Below are 24,533 nucleotides of genomic sequence, written 5' to 3'. Positions count from 1 at the left end.
GAAATCATTTTTATTATCTTATTGTATTTTTTTTGCTTCTTGTACAGAAGGTGGATTTCTGGTGTGGGGAAATATTAAGAGTATAGAAGAAGATAGTTCAATTTATTATGAAGAGTGTTTCAGATGACCCTGAACTTTTATAACAGTATTTTAGTAAATAATATTTATTGCAACTGTAATATATCATCCTATAAACTCAACATATCTTAATATTGTCAATTTTGTATTTTTCTTGAGATCTCATATGCATACCAAGTTTGATCAAAGTCAGATGAAATCTATAGCATCTATTGCCTCCACATGAAATGTTGACTGATAGATGGAGACTATGAGAAAATGAGAGTGCTTGATTTTGATCATATTAAAATGCACTGTCAAAAAGTTGAAACTGTGAATTCACAATGATTTTTTTGGTTTAATTAAGATTTAAGCTATAAGTAATGTATATAGTAAGCAATAGTTATGTTAATAATAATATATTTATTAAGTTTTTTAAAATTGTTAAAGATATGAAACTATGAAGTGCTGGATATTGAATAAATTTGTTTTTTGCAGTAAAACAAGGTGTTTTGACCAAATTCAATACAATAATGTGTGTGTGCTGTATATATTGAGTTTCTATAGCACTGTCGAATAGAGCTTGGTTATGCGAGCAAATGGTGCCTAAGGGTTCAATTCTCGATCGGCGTGTGATAGTCTGATGACCTTGAATAAGTCTTCTTCACTCATTCCAGTTCACATAGCTTTAAATGGGTACTGATAATCCGGAAAAGGTCAATGCCAAGAGGTTTCACCAAGGACCAGTTGGTAGAAATGATCCTTTCCAAAAATATAGTTGTTTCTTTTCTTTCTTAAATATTTTTATATTATCAGAAGCAACATACTAGCTTTCATTTTGAAATGCATTATTGTGTAATTCTCAAAAAGGAAACTGAATCTGACACTTGCTACTTCCTATCATCAGTACCTCGAATATTTTTCTGTATCTTTCCTCAAGGTTTAGTAAATACTACTATTGAACATTTGATTAATATTGATGATAACATTCATCATATTCTTCCTAACAAGGAAATAACAAATAAATAAATATTAGAAATTTTATAAATATCACAGTAATTCAAACATAACAATTATCACATAAAAATATAAATAATTAAATATTTCTTTTAAACAATTGATTTATATCATATAAAATGGAAGGACTGGAATGGACGGAAATTCTCAAATAATATATTCTACATTTCACAAAATTTTTAACTCAAATTGTTGGGAAACTGTGTGAAACCTGAAAATTAAGGCTATTTCATGTAAAAATCTCAACACTGGAAATTTATCAAACACCATAAAGGAATGTATGTTTTTGACCGAATATTTTACATGGGAAATTGCTGTAGAATTTCTGTATTAATGCTGATAATTTGGAAGTTGTATCATTTTTCTTTAATTTGACAAATTAACTATTTCTCTTGAAAAGATAATTAAAGATAGATATTGATGAATACTTGTGAACCTGCAGTTAATCAAAAGTATATCACATTCATATTTATGAAAAGACCTCATAGAATACTTAGAATACAATGGATAAATTTATTCAATGGATGCTATTTATTGGTTTGTAGTAGGAAATAATTTCAGTAACCAAGTTAAAAGATCTCCATTTCTCAAATTCAATCCAAGACCTGGATCAAACATGGCTTCCAAATTCTTGAGATTAGGTTTGGTGACTTCAAATGGAATCTGAAAAAGTACAACAAAAACATTCAGGAATTTCACAGTTGTTAAATGGACTAAAAGTACAAAAAGGTACCAAGGACATGCATAATTTATATAAGCTTATGTAACAAAACGAATAGTCAATCTATGCTATATACTGCGGGTAGTGAAAGGGAAATAACTCTAGTTTAAGACTACAATAATTTCTTACCTCCATAGAATCCTGATCTGTTTGAGAATTAAGGAGAGTAGCACAATCATCCAGACATTGATATAGTAATCCCTGGAAGTGAAAACATTCGACCATTATCAAACAATTATATAAGAAACTTCATATATACAGTTTTTTAAAGATGGTTTCCTTAATTTTTTAGTGTCCAATTAAGCAAACTATTTGATTAATTGGTGTTTCTAATAAATTATCATGTATTCTTAATCATATCATTATGTTCTTATTGCATATAATTAACAGTTTTAACCAATCATAAATGTTCATGTAAGTAGTCTGGATAACCAAAAAAGACTTTTTAACCTTTCTTGATCGGTCACTAACTGTAATTTTGCTGGTTATTCTCTTGTATTTTAGCTAATTGAGAATTAATTATGGACATGTGAGACAAACTGGTATTTTTCAACTCATTACAAGACCTCAATAAGCCATAACGTTTACAGGATTTATATCGAGGGATCTGATTGGCTGTATTCACTGGCTTACAATCCAATCAAATCGCTGCATTCCATGATACAAAAATAGTGGCTATTGCAGTCAAGGTATAAGACAAGGTTCATAAAGATTTGACATTGTGAAGATGCACTCCGTCAAGTACAACAACAACCTTCATTAACTTTTTACTCAGTCTCACCTCTAATTGTTCATCACGTTGTACTTTAGGTGATAAAGCTTTGATTCTAGTCACTTTTTTATTTTTAGTCTGACTGGTGGACGCAACTACAGGTTCTTTTTCTTTCTCTTTCTTCTGTTTATCAGCCAATGAAATCTCTCCTCTTTGAGATAACATGCTCAACCTGAAATATTTTTAGTGAAATTAGTACACAGCAATCAGAAGCAGAAATTCAATTTTCAATGAGCAGATTTCTAGATAAAAAAATTCAGATTTATGGCTTGAATTCTCTTAAACTGGTCCCCTGTTTCATCTTAAGCTTTGCACTGAAAAAAACGGTAAGAGCTATTGTTATATTGTTATATTGATTGGTCAAAAATTCACGTTATACACTATAATAACATCAATAACAGTCAATATTCAGTTTAGTATTATCTGAAATAGACTTGAAAATTTGACAGTTGGTTGTAAAGTGCATCATACCTGTCATGTAGATCAGTAAGTTGAACCAATGAAACCCACATGGAGCCTGGCATATAGTTAGCAGCCACATTCTTCTTATAAATAGAATAGAGTAATTTAATCTTTATATCTGGAGAGTCTGGTTGGCTGGGATCTGTTTCTTCCATTGTGGGATGGATACCACTGGATGCAGATTTCATTATCTTCTGGTGACACTACACCTTTATCTGATGGTTTGTATGAATCTTTCTTAAATCCTGGAGGAGCCATGAGATTTATATCAAAACTTCCACTTAAAATACTTTCATGGTCCATCTCGCTACTCAAACCTGAGGAAAAGGATTTCTGGGTTGGTGCAGCTTCAGATGGAGTTTGTGGAACTGGAAGATTGAGGCCAGCTGGTGGATAAGCAGCACAGCATTCAGCAGCATAGCTGGTTAGATTGGTGGATAAATAATAATGGAGATTATTCAATCTGGCAATCCAGGGTCCAGAACATAACATATATTTAATAATGTTATTGGCAGCTGAACAAGAGTTGGTATGACTGATAAAACCAAGGTCAAATTCTGACCCCACCGTACCACTACCAAGAGTAGTTTGTGATTCGACTGTTGGTACACTGAATGATGTCATAGTTTTTGTAGAAACCAATCTGTGTAGGATACTTTGGTAACCTGATGAAAAAAATATTGATATCAGTGAAGAGAAAAAATACCCTAGTATCAGTTTTTTTCATTATGATTTCGCAAATATATTACATTTTGAGAAAATTGCCTTTTATTTAGCTTACATATCTTTCATATTTTTATCTTTTTCTTTCACTTTGAATGATATGATATTCATCATATGTCATATAGCCTATACTAACCTAGAACTTGTATCCAGCTGACATCTTTTGCAGCTACTTTACATTTCATAATCTGTTCATCATACGTATCATAATGTCTTACTTCATCAGCTTCTTTCAGGGTAGATAACTCTTCTTCTATTTCACCTACAATTAATTCATTCATATTTTACTAGTCAACATTATGCTGTCTTTATAGAACCCATATGTTTGCAAGACAGGGGCTGTCCTCTTGAAAATTTTCATTTTTTAAAAGAAATACAGTTATCTGATTGGATAATAAAGCCATATGTTAAACTGATTTTACTGTTTGACCAATCAGACAACTGGAACACTTAAATCTGGATAGATAAACATTAAACTTTGTACAAAACATTTGAAATAACTCCAAGTTTTTTTTAGACCCATCTCCATTTTTAATTCACTTCTAAAATCAGAAGTGTGTCAACTAACGGTACCAATTTAATTTTGTTTGAAGAGACTTTGCAAAAAAAAAATAAATTGCCTTACTTACTTTTAAAGACTTTTCTCTTTTGTCCTAAAACATATGATCCCATCAAATCTAAAGCTAAGAAATCAGGTATTTCTTTTACAGCCCTTTCAGGTAACTTCTGAGTAACTTCAGGGTTACCCTTGAGTAGTAACCTGGCTCGAAGAGCTTGCCCTGTTGCTGCAGCACATCTCATAGCTAACCATGCTGCTCTTTTCTCTTTCTCTGAATCTCCAATATAATCTTCATCTTTACTTTGTTTACTCTTAGATCGCTCTTTCTTACCCTGGAATAAACCATGAAAAAAGGCTCATAAGATTGCTCTTTCTTACCATCAAAAAATCCATAGACGAAGTCTCAAAAATAAATCACTTCCAAAAATACTAGATGAGAAATTGACTATTAAGTTTACAAAATATGATAATTAAGATACCAATTGTGGCACAAATCAGGGTCCTCTTCCTTAAATAGTGTGGAATTTCCCATTGAGATGGACGGAAATTTGATAAGCAGTGTTGATATATTACTTTATACTTCAAGCAAAGCACTCTGTTAGTAAACTACTTCAGCATTGAATAAGCATTGCACCAATGTTAAAAACAAATGGTTAAAGCAAGCAAAGAAACAGTCAGATACCAACCCTTTTCTTTGGAACAAGAGCTATAGGGGTAGAGTCCTGCCGAGCAAGGTTTTGGGAAGGTGAAGCATCTTCAGAGATAGAAGTTTCATCTACTGGCACTGATGGGGCCACATCAGAATCTGGTAATACAGGAGTTGTGGGCATTGATTCTGCTTTATCAGCTGATAAATTTAATTGGTCAACCTCTGGCGACTGATTGTTAGGGGTGTTCTGACTGGGTAATAATGGAGTTTGATCTCCTCCCTGGCTTGGGGTTGAAAGCTGATTTTCTTCTGCTTGATTATCAGCATCAAGTGAAAATTGATTCAAGGTTTCAGTAGCCTGTGACTCAGTGTTGTTAGTTGGTGACTCAGTGTTGTTAATTGGTGATTCAATGTTGTTAATTGGTGACTCAATGATGCTAATTGGTGAGTCAATGTTGTTAATTGGTGAGTCAATGTTGTAAATTGGTGAATTAGTGTTAATAGTTTCTTCTGATAAAGGTTCTTCCTCAAGAATTTCAGAAGGCTAAACATAGAGGCACAGAGAGAAAAATACTAGTAAGAAAGAGAAAGCACTAAAAGATGAAATACATCTTCACAATGTCAAGCTATTACGAACTGTATCTTATACCTTGACTGTAATAGCCCTCTTTCGTGCATCACAGAATGTTTGTAAATGCAATGATTTGATTGGATTGTATGCTAGCCATTACAACCATTCAGAACTTGTGACAGAAAGTCTTTAAAACATAAGCCATAACGTTTCCAGTATTTATGTCAAGGATCTGATTATCTATATTTACTAGTGTACAATTCAATAAAATCACTGTATTCTATCTCTAAAGGTGGCTAATGCAGTCAAGGTATAAGACGGAGTTTGTAAAAGCTTGACATTTTGAAGATGCACAAAATGGAGAGAACTAACAAAGGTTCAAGCAAAAAAAACATCTCATTTTGTATCAGGTAAAAACAAATTTACAATGTAGTTTTGAACCAGAGCAGAGAAAGCAGGCAGTAATATTCAGCAGACAATCTAAAACTTATACAATCATATTATTTCAGCTTAATTGTCGGTAGTGTGAAACAAAAATTTAAAACAAATTTGCATTTTGTATTCTATCAGAGATCATACTCGAATGATATTCTAGAAAGCTCAAGAATCGGTTGTTATTACTAGTAAGCAGAAATGAAGGCATATAGATTGTTAGCATATATTAGGTAAATCTAGAAATAGGGTTAACAAATCATATAATAAGTATGACCCTCACCTTCCATTTGCGTTTACTCTGACTGCTGCTAGGTGGTTTAGAGCTAGGTGGAGCTGGTGTTGATACATTACTCTCATCTCCACTATCACCTATAGCATCACCTGTACCTTCTTTATTTAAAGGCAGACTACTGCTATATAGGTATATCTGTCCTATTTCAAGGTAAGCCTGACGAATCAAACTGAAAAAAATGTAAGGTTATCTTTCAGCTTGTATATAATTCCTTACACAAGTCTTTTACAAATGGTTCAAATAGTAAGTAAAATCGAAATATGAGAGTTCATGATGGTTTACTTTGATCACACTTTATTCATACATTATACACAACATGGAGATATTCAAAATATTAAATGAACTAAAAATATAAAAAATAGAACTTACAATCCAAAATTTTTGAATCCCTACCTGAGATTATGATCTGTACCATAAGATATCTTAATGGCATCTAACAAAGTATTGGCAGCTCTCCGAGCTGGAAATTTGTCTAAAAACACCAACATTTTCTGGACCCTTCCTGCAAAATTTACGACAAAAATAAAAACATCATGACAACGAAGAATATTGAAGTGCAGTTTAGTTTTGAATTTCTTAATCCCTTGATTAAGCCATTTCCTTGACCCCACATTGATATCAAATTTGACATATTGTTAGAAGTAAATCCAGACCTACCTAGATCATATAGTATCTCTGTTTCTAAACTGGAGTCTCTGTTAATACTAAATCTTGATATATCTAATGCTGATACTAATACACCCATAGAATCTAACCATAAATATACAGCTTCTGTATCACTTAATCTGTAAACAACCATTTATAACCATAAGCTTATAACCAAATATAATGGAAGTTTTCATTACATTTATGCTGGAGAAATTCCACACTGGTAACTTAATATTCATTCCTTTCTTATTGTAAAAATTCTAGCAAGAGTGGTTTTCGGCAAAAAGACAAAATCAGTCTGGGAATAATTTTTCTCTACCAATGCTCTTAGTCTGTTATACAGACCATTAATTCAATTATTATTCCATTACATACTTTTACACATTCACAACTTGAGTCCTAAACCCTTGATAAATGGTCTGCAAGAATTGCAAGTTCAAGGGCATGTCTAGCCAGTTTAGAGGGGAAAATGATAATCCAGACATGTTCAACATGTTGAATGAGAGGAGATTATTTATGTAGAAGCACAAGACTTTGAGAACAGTATCATTACTAACCCTTTACTAGATCTAATAGCAGCATTCTGAGCTAAACTATGTCCTATTCTGAGTTTTAATTGTGTTAAAAACAGTAGATGTGGTACATAAACGTTATTCATTGGTGTAACTGGAGTTGAAAACTGTTTATCTTTCTCATTTCTATATCGTTCTATTCTCTCTCCTAATTTCTCTAACTAGAAAAACAAAATCAAAATCACCATTAAAAAACAATGACCTTGAACTTGAATATCATGAATAAAAAGCTCCATTATTACAATGGATGAGAGCGGATGACAAAGATGATATAGAATGTTTTACATCTGAAAGTTCTTCATTTGACTAACCATAATGATAATTTGATGGCATGACAAGTAGACTGCAATAAATTATGAGCCTGTTATATTATATATGTTCCATTCAAACACATACGTGGCAAGTGAAATGATATTTATAAGTTGACATTGCAACTTGCACTTGCATTCATTCATACAGATATACTTCTATAAAAGAAAATACCTGATTAAGTGTAAGATTATGTATTTCTATATAATTCTCCAGATATTGTGTATCATCTTTCTTCTCTCCAACATTAGAGAGCAGACATAAATCTGTCATCAACATCAAACATTGTATCAAGAGTTCTTCCCCTTTATCAGAACGTCGTACACATTTCAATAAATTGTCTTTAGATTCCTGAAATTAAATCAAAGATCAATGTTTTAGAAGCACCCAAAAAGACAGGTAAAACCATACAGTGTGAAATAAGGGAAATTTTCCCAACAGTCACAGGATGTTTGACGTGCAAATGTTTCAGCACCTGTCCACACACAGACAAAATGGGTAAAGTGTAATGTCAATACACTGCAGACACAAAGATGGTACAATTCAATCTGAAAATATCGTTCAATATGTTTGGTTATAGTTGTACAATCAAAGAGTATGTCACAGATACAAATCTTAACTTCAGAATGACTGATGGACACAATGAATACTTCATTATGACCAATAAATGTCAATGACAATGACTAACCTTCAGTAGTGAGATGGTATGATCTATATTTTTACCCTCCATGATATTGAGATAGGCACCTTGTAGAAAGAATTCAGCCTGTAGTTCAACATCACCTATCATATCTGATTCTCCTACTCCCTCTACACAATACTGTCTACAATCTCCTATCTCACTAACAAACTTATTCTCACTTCCTAGTAATAAAACATAATATATAACATCAAATCTCCATATTTAACTACATTGACAGGTGTTTTATCATGGAGAATCTGTTGACTCTTTCATTGTCTTTATTTAGGTGTACTTGAATTTACAACAGCATGGGCTGAGGAAGACATTAAGTTACATCAATAATCGTTAAGAACAAACTTTTTGTTTATCAATACTCATAAAAAAGGTTCATGTTTGCAGAAATAATGACCTTCACACTCAATATCTTTGCCTTAAAAAAGTCTTGAAGAAAAATTCTATGAATATCTAAGTTTGGATATAATTTATTTGTCCAGTTTTCAGAACTGAATTCAGACACCCAAGTTTTATTGGTAATGCTGATCACAATGGTTGATATTTTGATTTTGAATATCTTGATAATAAATATAAAGTGGGTTATTCTCAACATGTAATATAACTCAATAATTTGGTTAAATTTTCAAAAAAAAACAGTTCAAGGTATTGAAAAAAATCCAAAATCCATTACCTCTTATATCACCCATTCCTTTTAGTTCCATCATCAAACATTGAACAAGTTCTAAACGACATTTTAACCACAATCTAATATCAAGTCGTGATCGAGACTGGAAATCATAATATTCAAACTGACTATTATTAGGTTTATTTAGTTTAATATCTGGCATTGGAGCATTCTTCTTATTTCCATGTCCCTTTAATGATGAAGGTCTGAAACACAAGAACAACAGTTCAATGAATAATCATATAAACTTCAGATGTTTTAAAGAAAGGAGAAAGGATACAGAGATGTTAACTAGGGAACTCAAGCACTAAATAAAATGATACTAGAAAATTGGGTTGGATATTGTTTATTTCATTTATTCATCAAGGGCACTTCAATTTTAGGCCGTCTCTTTACAAAAGGGTTTCAAAAGATGTATTCAAGCTGATGTTTAGGTAATAAGGATATGTTCTGGTTGTAAAAATCATCTGGCATTGATATTTGCTCTGGAATTTCAAGCATTGATATGAAGCGAATAAAACAAAGACTTTAAATCATTGCCAATACTAAAAACATTTTGTGAAAATATTGTTACCAGGCTACCTATCATCAATCTGGCAAAACACAGATAAATATATCAAAACAATTAGTAGTGCTGTAGAATATTATAAAAACATCTGATAATAGAGGTGAATGTGAATGTAACAGGGCTCTATATATACAAGGCGTTGGACTGTGCAGGGGTATGATGGGATATTCATTTAATACGTAAAAAGGGTTTGAATTGGAATAGAAGTGGAAAACAGGATTTTAAGATTGCCATTATTAGTTCTTTAACATGTTTTTTTTTAACTGTTTTTGAAATATGATTTTGAGACAAGTAAAGAATAATAACATGATGCTGGTTACAGTAAGTAAAATATTAACATAAGGACCAATGTGGTTAAGTAGAATAGTGTAAATAAATAAAGATATCAGGAGAGAAAATAACGTGTATGCAGTACATGTAAGGTGCTTAATCTGTGGATTGTGGGTGAAATAATTTAATTTTACCTTTCTTCATAAATACGACTCATTTTCCTAAATATTAAAAATTGTTAAAATATAATTACATGATTTACACAGCTAATCATTTTCTAGCTTATTGGAATTCTAAATCAAAGAATCTTTTAGCTAACGTCATTGGACATTGGACAGATTTTGTATCTTGCAAAATGTATGAAAAAAAAAACAAAACTGACCTTGGTTTTATCTTGACTTCTTTTTTTGATTTGAAAAGATCAGAATGTTGAAGAAGTTTGAGAGTTGAGAAAGCTATACGTGCTGCGAGAGGAGCGTGATGTTTTTGACGTGATATAGCTGATTGTTGTAATTTACATAATATCACTAGTTCTAGTTCAGCAGCAGTCAATTCTTCTGAACCTGAAGATAAAAAAGGTTGGAATAAGGAATTAGAATTAAAAATCTTCTGCACAGTTTTAAAGAATCAAAAAGATCGATATTTCAAAAAAAGTTTTTGTGGTCTGGGTAAAGAGACAGAGTTACTAAATGGCGCTTCATTTTCCGCTTCCTCATCATCAGCCTCCCCAACCCTGATAGAGGGAAACACGTGTGCCAGGATTGATTCCTGGACATTCTGGAACTAATTGTGCTTCCACAGCGAAATATATTTGAATAAATACAAACCATTTTTATGGTGTTGATTATTATCTGTAAGATTATCTGAAAGAGTGGTCACCATCTGTTCTGCTGTATTTAATAATGTAGCTTTAATAATCTCTAGAGTCAGTGTTTTCTTACATTCTGTAAATCTTCTATTAAAACAATACATTTCATCATCTACAACCTCTAAAATATCAAATCAAATTACATTGTTAAATATATATAGAAATTTTACATTTTTATAATAGACATATATACTTATACACCTCAAAGGAAAAAAGTCAATGAAAATATGTGGGATCTTTTTCATTTTGGCCAGCCTTAACAAATATAACTTAAGACAGGATAAAAGATTTAACAGTTAACTGATGGAGCATACATCATTAGTCACCTCTTTGATACAGTTCTTTTGAACAGTAGATTGATAGTATTGTACATTCTCGACAGGTGCTAGCAGTTTTTTTTTCAAGGGCTCTGATTAGCTGTATTTGCCAATGTACTATTCAATCATAGTGCAGCATTTACAAACGTCTATGATACGAGAAAAGTGCTTAATGTCAAGATATTAGACGTAGTAAACCATACATACCTTGATCTCTAATATCTTCACTACCAATATTCTGTGATGTGGCAGAGACCAGACGTGGAGCTCGTGTTCCCATACCAACATGAGATAATGTATTAGCAGCTCTAGCCTTTATTACTATAAACTGGTTCTCTAACTGACTGAAAAGATTAAGTATTGAAGAGATTAGCTAGCTGGATTTATTATCATCAGAAATAGAACTATCAAAATACTTTATAAATTCTTATGGTGTTTTTTAAGCTGTTAATTTTAATTTGAAATGTTGAAAATCAGATAGAAGGTACAATCTATTTTTTCAAAAATTCTTATAGAAGAAAATTTTGCCAAAACAAGTGCATTACAGCATTAGCCTTCTCTTTTATAATTTCCATGTGTCAAGGGATCTTTACTGTCTTTAGTATACAGGACCTCAGGTTAATCATCCAATCCTAATGACCAGACTCTTTTTGCATGTTAGCCACTGGAGTAAGGAGTAAATATAATGTTACACATAAATACAACAATGGCTTCTGTTAGTTCTACATTATACTGAAAGACAGATAGACTTGAAAAAAATGGTGAAACAGGATTTGATGTGATTTAAGAAGGAGAAGGATGATTGTTATAGAAAAAAAGAAGGTGCTGTTAGAATATATTAGATATTGAAAGGTAAGAGATTTATTATAAAGCAATTCCTCTGCTTCAATATAGTTAGAAATCAATGCAGGTTAGCAGAAGGGAGAGCAGAGTTTTTCTACATGATAACTTACGCTTGACTTGGTACACTGTAAACATTTAAAACATAATGAAAATCAAAAAATAGTTAAGTTAAAGTGGTGAAAACAACTCGAACCATAGACATCTCGGACCACCTTTTTTGATTTTGAAATTGGTTTGAGTTCGATAAAACTTTAAGATAATAAATGGTATTATATCAAGTGGTCAGCTTCCTATCAAATATAGAACTTGATTTAGTTAAACTACACAATTTGGTGACAATTGTCCACCTAATAATTAGAATCCCTAATATTATCTACTTACACTGCATCTGCTAAGGCCGGTATAACAGGAAGTGTGTCTGCTACAGTAATTAATAGATGTGATTGGACCAATAATAACTGACAGGTTAGATGTGGTCCATACAGAGTTGCCAGATTGCTTGTTAGACGTTTATCAATAACTGTTTCTAACACCTGTGAGAAAAACAATTTTCAATTAATTACAATTGCACCAACCTGTATTCCAAATCAAATTTGATTGGAACATATGACATACATCAGAAAGGAGAGTGAAGATAAGACAAACCAAAAAATCCACCAAGAAAATCAGAACCATTAAATACCAAAGACAAACTCTAAGCTTATTGCAGACAATTTTCTACTTCACATTATGAGGTTTCTACTGCCCAAATTCACCAGACCAACAAAGATTAAAATAATAATATTTTAACTCCTATTTTGTCTCATTTAATCATTTCCTTAATATCCTTCATACCTTCAGATTATTGGTCTCCATGATGGGTTTTGACGTATTAAACTGAAGAATTCCCATTTTAGATTCAACATGGCGGAATCCACTATCACCAATCTGTGGTAACCTTTCACCATGTAATAATCTACGCAGAACTGTGAAGGCTTCAGTAAAAAATCTCAGATCTGTTAAAACTCTGATTTTCAGTATTCTACAGTCAACTGATCTCTGTAAATCCCGACAAACAAATGTGGTAAAATACTGATTCATAGTCAGTAGTGGTAGGACCTGCAAAATAAAATATCTGATCAGTAAGTTACATATTCTTATATACATATTCAAATATAAACTTATTATTTCACATCACCTTGGGTCATTAAACTTGAAATTGCTACAAATTCTTAAGCTATTAATACCTCTAAATATAATCAATGTTTCCAGATGAAAGGAACACACACAGATAATGAGTATGAAATCTACTTACAAACAAGTTATGTCTACCCCTCGATAATTCTTCAGTTACCCAGCGTAAAGCAGCTACAACTTGCCGACCGTCTGCTCGGAATCTGTCAGACAATAAATCGATCCCTGGCACCAGGCTAGTCACTTCACATCCTTCCCCTACATCATATAGTGCATAATCTCTATCTGATGTGGGATGGGGCAATGATGCTCGGAATAATGCCTGGAAAAGTAAGATAAAGAAATGACATTTCTGGAAATTTACTTCACTTAATTAGACTGATGAAGGTATATTAAGTTCATGACAAAGCAATGTTATTCATCTAGTTCAGACACATACCTTGAAGAAATATCCAGACAGGAAACAACATTCTAATCTCAAACCAAAATCAGATGTTAATATATACCTGTAATATGAATTAAATATGGTGTTATTGTGAATAACGTTTGCAAACTATGTTATGCAAGAAACATGACATAATATAACAACATGAACATTTTCTTGGACCTCAAAATAACAGTCATCTCCATTTCTGCATGGCGTTGATTGTTGAGTTCTGAACGGGTTCCATCTGTTACAATACTAGGTGTCAAAGAAAGCTACAGAACTAGATATGTCACATTCAAATTATAATACTTTCTTTGTCCTTTTGAATTCCCTCTACGTGTTCCAACTCATTTTATTGAAGGTCTGGTTGATTCTAAGAAACCTGAACAAGCATAACTCACCCATCAAGCACAACCCTTGATTATATTTATCAGTATGAGTAAGGGGCAATGTAAGCCTGGTATACAATACATTACAAATCTTATAGTATCTCAATTGATAATTTAAAACTTACTGAGCTATATTGGAGGTGATGATTCCACCTAATAAACATCCCCATAATCCACAGCGAGACAACAATTCACGACTAATATCTTCATTATCAGCTAGAACTGATTTCCAGGTGTGTAGAGCATCCGTAAGGTTTAAAATCACATCTAATCCCTCACACCACCATTTAAATGTAGATCTGAAAAGAATATCAAATAAACTATATAAATGATAGTACATCTATTCTTCAAGTTTCAGTGTGGCATTTAATCTACTTTCCCAAAAAGATCTACAATTACCGGTACTCCAAAAAAAAAAAAAAAAATTTTACTCGTAATAAAATCATAAATAAATACAACGGCAAGATCAAGACCAAGAGTGAGATGAACATGTGACAAGTATGCGTAATTTTCATACAAATAATAGATTCTATACTATGCATTAGGCACAGATATGATTCCTGGAATAAAAATAACAGTTTTAAAGTTTATAATACCTGATATTGTTAGTATGGTAGTAAAGATTACCCAGTTCAAACATGGCTTGAGCACCCAGTCCTCTCTGATTCTTAGCCATAAGGGAATCTAAATAATACATGAATATAAATTGTTCATTTCAAAGTAGCAGACTCAGTAACAAAAAGGTTTTAGTTGAGAGAAATCAAAATTTTTTAAAAACCATCAGTTATATTTTACAAAATAACCATAAGCTCTACAGACGCTGTTCGATCAGATATTTTTAAACATTAATACAACAAAATTCAGCATTCCTATATTTGAAATAAATAAAAGACATATTTGATATATTAATGCAAATACACCATACCAATAGTTTTCTGGTAAGATTCTATAACAGAAGTCAATTGTGAACGAGGTATAGGTGCTGTCTGTACATCATCAGTTGACTGGAATTCTTCTTTCATTAAATCTAATGGCACCGTAGGTTCAGGATGGGCGGTGTTAGGCAGAAAATCAACTTTACTCTGAGATTTAGGCATCATAGGATCTTCATTGTCTATGATTAGAAATAGAAAACTTTTCTTATCTTTATAATAACTACAAGTACATATTTAGCAAACCAAGATTTTTTTTTATAATTGCAATTTACTATACTGTTTAGAATTAAACAATCTATTTTAAACATTTGGAGCTGTGTTTCAACAGTCAATAGGTTTAGATAGTATCTTACGATTTTCTGCCTGTCAGCGAGGCAGTTAGGAGGGGCTGACATTGGAAAAACATCTAGTGGTTCTGATGGGACAAATCAAGGCTGTGTTTTTATGCATATTAAAGATGTCTCATCAGTTGGAAATTGAAAAAGAGTAGTGGCTGTCCTTAAAAAGTTTCCCATGCACACTGCATGAAGTTACCCATGGGGACAGTAAAATAGGTCGTTTTCTTTGTTGTTTAGAGTTTGAAAACTTTAATGTACAGCTTGTAGTCAACTTTTAGTGACAGAACAATGATCAGGGGGTTTTATATCTGAAAAGATTTAGATCAATACTTACTATTTTGTTGTCCAGCAAGATACAGAACTAACATTTTACGAGAATGTCTCAGAGCACGAGCTGCATATCTTGACTGGTCTAATACTTGACGTAATGTATCAAGACTGTAATCATAATCCAATGGTACACAAATCAACTTCTTAGCATCTTTTTCTGAAAACAAAATAACACAATCAATAAAAATATGGTAGTCCAAAAAAAAAAAATTTAATATGCGTGATTAATCATCAATTCTTTAACTCGATAAATATTTTTTTTTAACTAAAACCTTTTGTTAAAATTTTCAGTAAAATTGTCTATCATTGCACTGCAGCCATCATTATTCACTGTTGTAATGTCGGAAGTCAATTGCAATAGCTATGTCATGAAACACTTAGTTCAGTGGAATTGCTCAAATCATGTCTGATTGAAAATTGGAATGGTTCAATTGATGCTATCAGTGTCCCAGATACATATAAAAAGTTGAGAAAACCGTTCCACAATGCCTTTAAAGTTTTTCTAATACAACATAGATTGACAAACAGCCACCTACCAGAGTAAACATTATGTCCTAGAGGATCAATATGAGCACCAGGTTCAACAGGTTTTAAATCTCTACGATCTACCTGTATCTTCAGTTGACATTGTAAATAATCTTTAGCTGATAATACACCATCCAACTGTTTTAAAACCATCTGGAAATGTTTCTGAGGTGGTTTTGGACCACCAGCTTGATTTACTATCACCTCCAGTTTTCTCTGAGCTTGAACCATCAATGGTATCACTTGTTCAGCATAACGATAACTGAAATTTAAGTCAATAATGAAAATAAATCAGCTTGTTTTTTAACACTTGATTATACAATGCATTTCTGGCACTCAAAATTCTTACAAAATAAGCTACAATCTTCCTCGTTGGAATCTAAGGTCATTTGCTTGGTTACCTCAACAAATAGTGGTTGTGGGTTATAATCTTGGTCTACAGGTGAAAGTCTGATGACCATGAATTAGTCATCTTTCCACATTATTTAAGTTGATTCAGCTGGGAATCTGGGAGATATGGCCAAGGAACATCTGATAGACAAGAACTTTGGGAACCTGTTATCGATGTACAATTTTTTTTTTCCCTAGTCCAGATAAATACCTAAATTATACTAACTTGCTCAATGCATTAAATCTGAGGGCAATATCAACCAGTTTCTCCCATTTCTGTTCATAATATAACATCTCAATAACTCGTAAAATATAACGTCTTATCCAGAGAACATCTACAACACTATTATCATCTAGAGGTTGTTCATACTTTAAACTAGTTCCACCTTTCTCTTTCTTTACATCACCATACCAGTTCTCAAAATATTCTCCCAGTACTTTACTTTTACTCTTAGCCTAAAAAATAACTTCATGATTATCTTCTTTCATATCATTTCCAACATTTTACCAAAAACCAAACCAAGGTTAAGTCTGTCTATTCAAAGAAGGCAAAAAACCTCTTTCAGCCTGCGCCCCTACTTTAGTTTGGAATGTTTGTTTAAAGACGTCTGCTTATGGGAATGTAGACGTGAGAATAAGTTCTACTTGTCCAACTTCAGTAGGGACACAGACTGTAATAGGTCAGTTGTCTGAAGATCGCATAGCGTGAACTGTTTTAATATTTCTACCAGTGAAGTCAGCCTGTTTATACAGGAGGACTCTATTCCTACCTTAGTTGCCTGTTGATCAAGATTTATCTGTAATTTGTACATCATATCTAGTAAACAGTCCACTGATTGGTAGAATGGTTTCCATACTAGACCTCGTAGTGTCTCTACAGTGAATAAACCTGTTTCTACTGGTCCCTGGTTGGTTGTAGAAGCTCTTAGTAAGGCAGTATGAGCACAGTTCCATAAACTATTACAAGCATTCTGTAGAAGAGTCCAGTGCTGTCCTCTATGAGCCAAAATCTGTTCAAATGCAAAAATAATACTGAATTAGAAAACAACTAAAAATTTTAATTCGATCAAAACCAAGGTAATGGCTTATTGAGATTATCCAGACCTATTTGCAGCTGAATGTGAAAAGCGGACCCCATCCAAAGAGACTTAACATTTGCAAAAAAATTGACCAAACCTAAGAAATGACAACAAAAGATTAAACTTGAGAAAAAGATGATCTAGTCCAAGAGACATACCAATTGAAAAATGGACCAAAACCATAATTTCCTTCACTCAATGATCTCATAAGAGTTTAGCACCATACAAGACTGAACTACAGCCTCCTATTATTATACTTACCAATGATTGTTTGAGATAGGTAAAAGTTTTATTCAGAGCTTGTATTGTAGCTTGTGTTGTAAATAGGCTAATATCATCTTCCTTGTTCCTCAAACTGCGTAATGGTACAGTCTCCTGTATAGTACTAATATCACTACGATATGTTCTTGGTGTATCATCAAATTCTTGTGACTGTTGAACCAGACCACCACGTTGAGCTGGAGCTACAGAACCAACTGTAAAATGAAAAGAGAGTGAAACATTAATATGAAATCTAACAATTATTTTTTTCCTTATAACCCTTTCTTTTTGCAAATTGGTCATTGGTTAAAAAAATAAATAAATACACAACAAAAAATTTAATGTTTAAAGGAATATTTATGAAATGAAATTTTCACTGGATTTTACCACCATTAAAATAACTTGATACATACCTATAACAGCAGCAGCAGCTATCTCTATAGCAGTTGATTGACGTTTCTCTCCAGCCATAGCAAGATCTAATGGTTGATGACCATCATCTTGTTCCAGTATATCTGGTCTTGAGGGCTGTCTGGCAGGACCTCCATCCCAGCCTACCACTAGGGTACCAGCTGTTTCAAAAGTAAACCATTCAGGATCTAGATATGATGTCCTAAAATATAGTCCAAGTTCAATATAAAATAAGAAAACTCTCAAGACTGAAGAATATTTTCCAACTGAGATTTTCAAAAGGAGAAACCTTTTTGACCATTTTGAGTGCTCTCCATGGGATATTCCTGAATGGTGCTTTAGTTAGTTCTGCTCAATCAGGATTTGTGGAATCTACTGGAATTTCAAAATTACAAGTCGGAACAGTGTCAATAATGTGTTCTACATGTACAGAAAATAAAAGTAGATATAGACTGTAGAATTTTTAATGGCATAGAAAGAAACAGAAGGGTAAATTTTGACTGTGACATAATCCTTTTTCATACTGTTTGATTGACTGTAGAGTTGGACCAGACAGAACCGTGCTCTAGTTGTTTCTCCAAGCATGCTCCAAGATCATATTTATAGCAAAATATCTAATAAATACTACACATACTTATACATATTACTTGATGCAGTTCCCATAAGTTTTTCTCTTTTTTCTAATTTCTGTAAAAATGACTGGAAACAACTCAATCCTAATACAATCTTCATCTGGAAAAATAAATAAAACTTTATCAAGGTATCATCCTCTCATCAAAATCATATTACATACAGTTAATTAAACAGATTATGATAACTTTAAAGTGAAAATCAATTAAGTCATATACCTGACTCTTCCAGGGAAGTTCTTCAGTGTTAATTTTCCTCAATCTCTTCTTTTTAACAGCAGTTCTATACATATCACTAAAATACAGACCTAGGGTTTCTACTGCCTGCAAGAGAACAAGAATACCATTGTTCATTAATTTCTGGACAATATGCTTAATAAATTAATTAATTTGATGAACATTGATAAAAAAAAACAGTTCTGTCCAGTTAATCATAAAAGCTGTTAATCATTCTTAATTCTTATAATAATTTCAGCCTTTTGTTTTATACAAAGGACAATGAAAAGCATACCTTTGCCTCTTTCTCTTCTTGAGCATGTCTTGCTGTATCAGGCATATGTGAGTAGTTATTAAATGGCTGAAATACAATATGAGAACAATCTGTCATTGATGCAATCTTACTATATGTGTTACATTAAGTCAATCTTCTTATAAATTACACTACAAACTGTGCTCCTCTACACTTCAATTTTTTGAAACTCTGATACAAAGAATACCTATTTGATTTAAAGTGAATGTTTTTGAAGATAGAAGATAGTATTATAGCTCTTATATTGTGATGTATATCTGATTGTGACCTGGCTCATCTTTATGATAATGATGCTTTAACTTTGAAATCAATCATCAGTCTCTTATGTAAAGTAAGACAGACAGTAAATTTTTTAAAAACATTAAACATACCCTATATCTTTTACGTCTAGGTTTAGGAGTAATGTGGGTAGTAGAAGCTTTAGCAGCAGGTGGTTTATTACCTTTATTATGACCTGTATCCTACAAAAATCAAATTCAATTAATATAACTATATAACTTTTGTAATTCATACCAAAAAATAATTTGTTTTGATTAACCCAAAGATGGTATAATTTTTTAATATCTGGTTAGGTTAACCAGCAGTATCTATTTAAAAACATTTTCAAGTCTAAAGATAGGTGGTTTTGCTCCAACTTGACATTATTCTTCTGTTAACAATTTTGGAAAAAGAATATATTGATATGTTTGGTAAGTATATTACATGATAGACTGAAATATGTCTCTTACTTTATCTTTAGTATATTCCACCATGGCAGCAGCAAATTTTTTAGGATCATCTCCAGAAACAGTTATAGCTCCTGGTTGTTTTGACATAAATGCTCTGTTTCCAATTATCTGCTCATTACGTCTACAATGATAAAGAAACATAATCATTCATCAGAAGGCTTTAGATTTTACACCCTATGATCTAAAGTTCTAAATAAGCTGAGAATGGGACTGCCAAGAAGCTTTAAGCTTAAAAAACACAAAATATTGGACAAATTCATTTTATTTCCTATTTCTAATACTCAGGTGTTATGCCTGTCTAAATCTGAATTATCAGAAGTGAAAGCTTGTTCTTTCATTTTGAACCAGACTGACAATAAAGTTCACCAATGGTTCATGAATATATACTTACTTGTTTAACCAACTCACACAATCCTCACACCAATCTATAACTTGTTCTGATAAACCTTCAACTAATCCTTTCTGAGCAACCTGTACAATAAACTCTAAATATCTCGCTCTACGTTTAAACTTCTGAACTGTAAAACAAAATCAACATAAGATACATAAAAATTTCAGAAAGACTTTCAAAAATACATAACAATTAACATTCACTAGGATCTTTTCTACCAACTGGTCCTTGCTTATCCATAACCATTTACAGCTGAGGATCGATAGACTTTATCAAAGTCACCAGTCATTTGTAAAGTTTAAACGCTACAACCGACTATGTTATAGAACTCCTCAGTTGTGGTTATATTGGAAAAAGATAAGAAATTCTCAGAGCACTAAATCATTCTAGTTGTCCACAATGTATCACAATTTTATTGATGGTATTTCTTATTAAATCACACTTACCTTCCTTGTAAGCCATTTTAGCAGGTAAGAAAGCTATATAAGCATGAAGTATATTAGGATCTTCATTACCAGATAATTCCATTTCATTTTGAGCTAGAAAAAAAGTTTTCAAAATGAATTTTGGCACTAGATAAGAATTTATTTACAGATCTGGTCTGAAAATTTGATAAATCTTAAAAGTTGAGCCCTGTTTAGTGAGCTACTTTATCTTGCTCTTACATATAAACCTAATAGTGGAAGTTTCCAAACCAACCATTTAGATGATGAATTTTGTACTTAAAAAATTCAAAAATCTATCTGCACCCATGAACTATAAAACTTACATGTTTTTGTCATTCTTAGTATATGAGCTTCTAGAGCCTTTAATTCTTCATTAACAGTACCATCCATATCATCTTTAGATGTAATAGGACCATTTCTACCTTTACGTTTTCTTTTCAATGCCTGTAGAGTCATCATGCCTGGATCAACGTTGGTATCTAGGATCATACTCTCTGATGGTTCCACAGCTTTATCACCAGCATCTTGTTGTTGTTTATCTTTATCTAGACCTTCTATAGACAATAGTTTCCTACCAGCCTCATTTATATTATTAGCTAGTGTTTTCTGTCCCCATGTTCTTAACGCCTGAAATTATAAATTGGAAATATTGTACCTTCTACAAATATTGATTTTGGAGAATGATGTTCCATGACTGGTAATATCTGGATCATAATATCCAAATATCCGAGATTGCCCGAATTATAAACCTAGTTTTTTGCCCGAAAAACTTGCCTCCTCTGCCCTCCCCCCCTTTGGCTCTGCCACTGCTCCACAATCAGGGTCATTTATTAATACTCTTAGTATTTCAAAGCTATTTGTTCCAGATAAAAAATTTGATTTATAATTTTTGCAGCAGTGTTAATAAGACTAGCTTATCATTGTTTCATGTAACTACTTATCACCCTCAGCAAAATATTCAAAAAAATTTCTTCTTAAAAATTCACATATGTTAAACATGTAATCATTAAAAGCTTACCCGAGCCATCTGGTAGGTGATACAGGCTGTCATATGATGTAAACTATCAGCTATATGGCCCTGTCTCTTTAATATCAAGCCAGCTGGTATTTCTTGTAATACACAATGGCTTCTCTGTAATATCTACAAACAAAAAAGAATAAACCATAAATTTTGCCAATAAAATAGATTTACTCTGAATCAATCAATACATATTTGGAGGAAACAAGCAAAGTCAAGTTAGAAAAAGCTATCTGAGATAAAAGTTTTCCATAAAAAATATGAAATTTAAAAAAAAAAAATTTTTTAGAATGGCACAATTTATCCTGGAAGTGTTCAGGGCAGTTCAGTTCTAATTCTGCAAGAACAATTTAATATTGTGTTTGGTTGGATTATAATTCTCAATTGAAAGTTAGTTATATGTGATAGAGTATGTGTACATTCAAACATTGGATGAAACCATTAGGCATTTCAAAAATCTAAATCATTTTTTGTATACCTTGATAACGCTCTGACTGGGTATTCTATGATAGAGTAATGGTGCTAACAAACCATAACACTGGATAACACCCTGTAAAGCTAGGTTAGCCTCATTTAACCAGCCTGCTAATTCAACAGCTATTATTAACTTCTCACATTCCAACATTCTAGATACCTGAAACATAGAACATAGTAGGTGAAAGTTACATGACAAACTTAAAATTATTGTAATGATATAATTACATTAATGCAATCAGTGATATTGTACTTGTCAAAACAATGTATTTACCAAAACCAAGATCTTTTAAGACATCTTCCCCAAATTGTGAAATGAAAATAGTGAATTTTTGAAAAGACAACAGCCACCTACTGTTTTCTTACTGTTGAGGGATCTTACATGTGCACAGCCTGTAGGGCCTCAGTTTATTGTTTCATCTAAATGATGACAGGGGGAAACTTGGTCGAAAAATCTGAGAGTATCTCCAATGCATGGATTAAATCCTGGATCTTAAGGTCAGCATTTAACTTATTGAGCAACCAAGACTTCCAAAAGAATAGCATGTAAGGATGATAAATTAGAAAATAACTTACCTGGTTGTTGAACATAGGTCCTTTATTACAAACAACATCACAGAATAACTCCCCTTCTCTAATACTTACATCACAGTTTACAAATATACTAGATAGAAACTGTCTGAGTAGCACTGGTGAGGCTAGACAGATAGCACGCTGGTTTAATCTGAAATCAGAGGAATACAATATACTAGATAGAAACTGTCTGAGTAGCACTGGTGAGGCTAGACAGATAGCACGCTGGTTTAATCTGAAATCAGAGGAATACAATATACTATATAGAATCTGTCTGAGTAGCACTGGTCAGGCTAGACAGATAGCACGCTGGTTTAATCTGAAATCAGAGGAATACAATATACTAGATAGAAACAGTCCGAGTAGCACTGGTGAGGCTAGACAGATAGCATGCTGGTTTAATCTGAAATCAGAGGAATACAATATACTAGATAGAAACAGTCTGAGTAGCACTGGTGAGGCTAGACAGATAGCACGCTGGTTTAATCTGAAATCAGAGGAATACAATATACTAGATAGAAACAGTCTGAGTAGCACTGGTGAGGCTAGACAGATAGCACGCTGGTTTAATCTGAAATCAGAGGAATACAATATACCAGATAGAATCTGTCTGAGTAGCGCTGGTCAGGCTAGACAGATAGCACGCTGGTTTAATCTGAAATTAGAGGAATACAATATACTAGATAGAAACAGTCTGAGTAGCACTGGTGAGGCTAGACAGATAGCATGCTGGTTTAATCTGAGATCAGATGAAACCACTACACTAGATAGAAACTGTCTGAAGAAGACTGGAGAGCCTAAACAGATAGCACGCTGGTTTAATCTGAAATCAGAGGAATACAATATACCAGATAGAATCTGTCTGAGTAGCGCTGGTCAGGCTAGACAGATAGCACGCTGGTTTAATCTGAAATCAGAGGAATACAATATACTAGATAGAAACAGTCTGAGTAGCACTGGTGAGGCTAGACAGATAGCACGCTGGTTTAATCTGAAATCAGAGGAATACAATATACCAGATAGAATCTGTCTGAGTAGCGCTGGTCAGGCTAGACAGATAGCACGCTGGTTTAATCTGAAATTAGAGGAATACAATATACTAGATAGAAACAGTCTGAGTAGCACTGGTGAGGCTAGACAGATAGCATGCTGGTTTAATCTGAGATCAGATGAAACCACTACACTAGATAGAAACTGTCTGAAGAAGACTGGAGAGCCTAAACAGATAGCACGCTGGTTTAATCTGAAATCAGAGGAATACAATATACCAGATAGAATCTGTCTGAAGAAGACTGGAGAGCCTAGACAGATAGCACGCTGGTTTAATCTGAAATCACTAGTTTACCAATACGAGTGTTGAACCGAACACAACTCCCCTACTCATAACCTATCAAAGAACTACAATTCATTTTAAGAATAAGAAGCTTCCATAGATAAAATTTTACTTTTAAGTGCATTTGAATGGCCAAAAAA

At 32.8% G+C, this 24,533-nt stretch overlaps 2 protein-coding genes across 2 annotated transcripts; one reads left to right on the top strand and one right to left on the bottom strand.

Annotated features, from left to right (window-relative positions):
- Positions 1-1,084: 1,084 nt before the first annotated feature.
- Positions 1,085-22,638, bottom strand: LOTGIDRAFT_238729 (hypothetical protein; the record flags this gene model as incomplete). The annotated part of the gene is made up of 41 exons (XM_009051336.1): positions 1,085-1,737; positions 1,925-1,996; positions 2,577-2,739; positions 3,199-3,694; positions 3,889-4,014; positions 4,382-4,643; positions 6,247-6,427; positions 6,652-6,760; positions 6,916-7,043; positions 7,464-7,639; positions 7,962-8,138; positions 8,476-8,651; positions 9,155-9,354; positions 10,181-10,207; positions 10,369-10,549; positions 10,814-10,975; positions 11,379-11,515; positions 12,125-12,139; positions 12,396-12,547; positions 12,849-13,112; positions 13,309-13,509; positions 13,627-13,693; positions 14,129-14,302; positions 14,600-14,687; positions 14,929-15,117; positions 15,611-15,763; positions 16,143-16,393; positions 16,748-16,977; positions 17,292-17,531; positions 17,862-18,076; positions 18,275-18,474; positions 18,907-19,004; positions 19,121-19,225; positions 19,413-19,478; positions 19,802-19,891; positions 20,159-20,279; positions 20,550-20,676; positions 20,996-21,088; positions 21,319-21,622; positions 22,014-22,136; positions 22,492-22,638. The coding sequence occupies 41 exons, from the start codon at positions 22,636-22,638 to the stop codon at positions 1,606-1,608; spliced, it is 6,618 nt and encodes a 2,205-aa protein (XP_009049584.1). The 3' UTR covers positions 1,085-1,605.
- Positions 22,639-22,914: 276 nt separating this feature from the next.
- On the top strand, positions 22,915-24,420 carry LOTGIDRAFT_173562 (hypothetical protein; the record flags this gene model as incomplete). The annotated part of the gene is made up of 2 exons (XM_009051335.1): positions 22,915-22,985; positions 23,160-24,420. The coding sequence occupies 2 exons, from the start codon at positions 22,915-22,917 to the stop codon at positions 24,418-24,420; spliced, it is 1,332 nt and encodes a 443-aa protein (XP_009049583.1).
- Positions 24,421-24,533: the final 113 nt, after the last annotated feature.

Source organism: Lottia gigantea, assembly GCF_000327385.1.
Source record: "Lottia gigantea unplaced genomic scaffold LOTGIsca_164, whole genome shotgun sequence".
NCBI classification, from domain to species: domain Eukaryota; kingdom Metazoa; phylum Mollusca; class Gastropoda; family Lottiidae; genus Lottia; species Lottia gigantea.
Note: the sequence above shows the minus strand (reverse complement) of the source record. Positions and strands in the feature narration are given on the sequence as shown.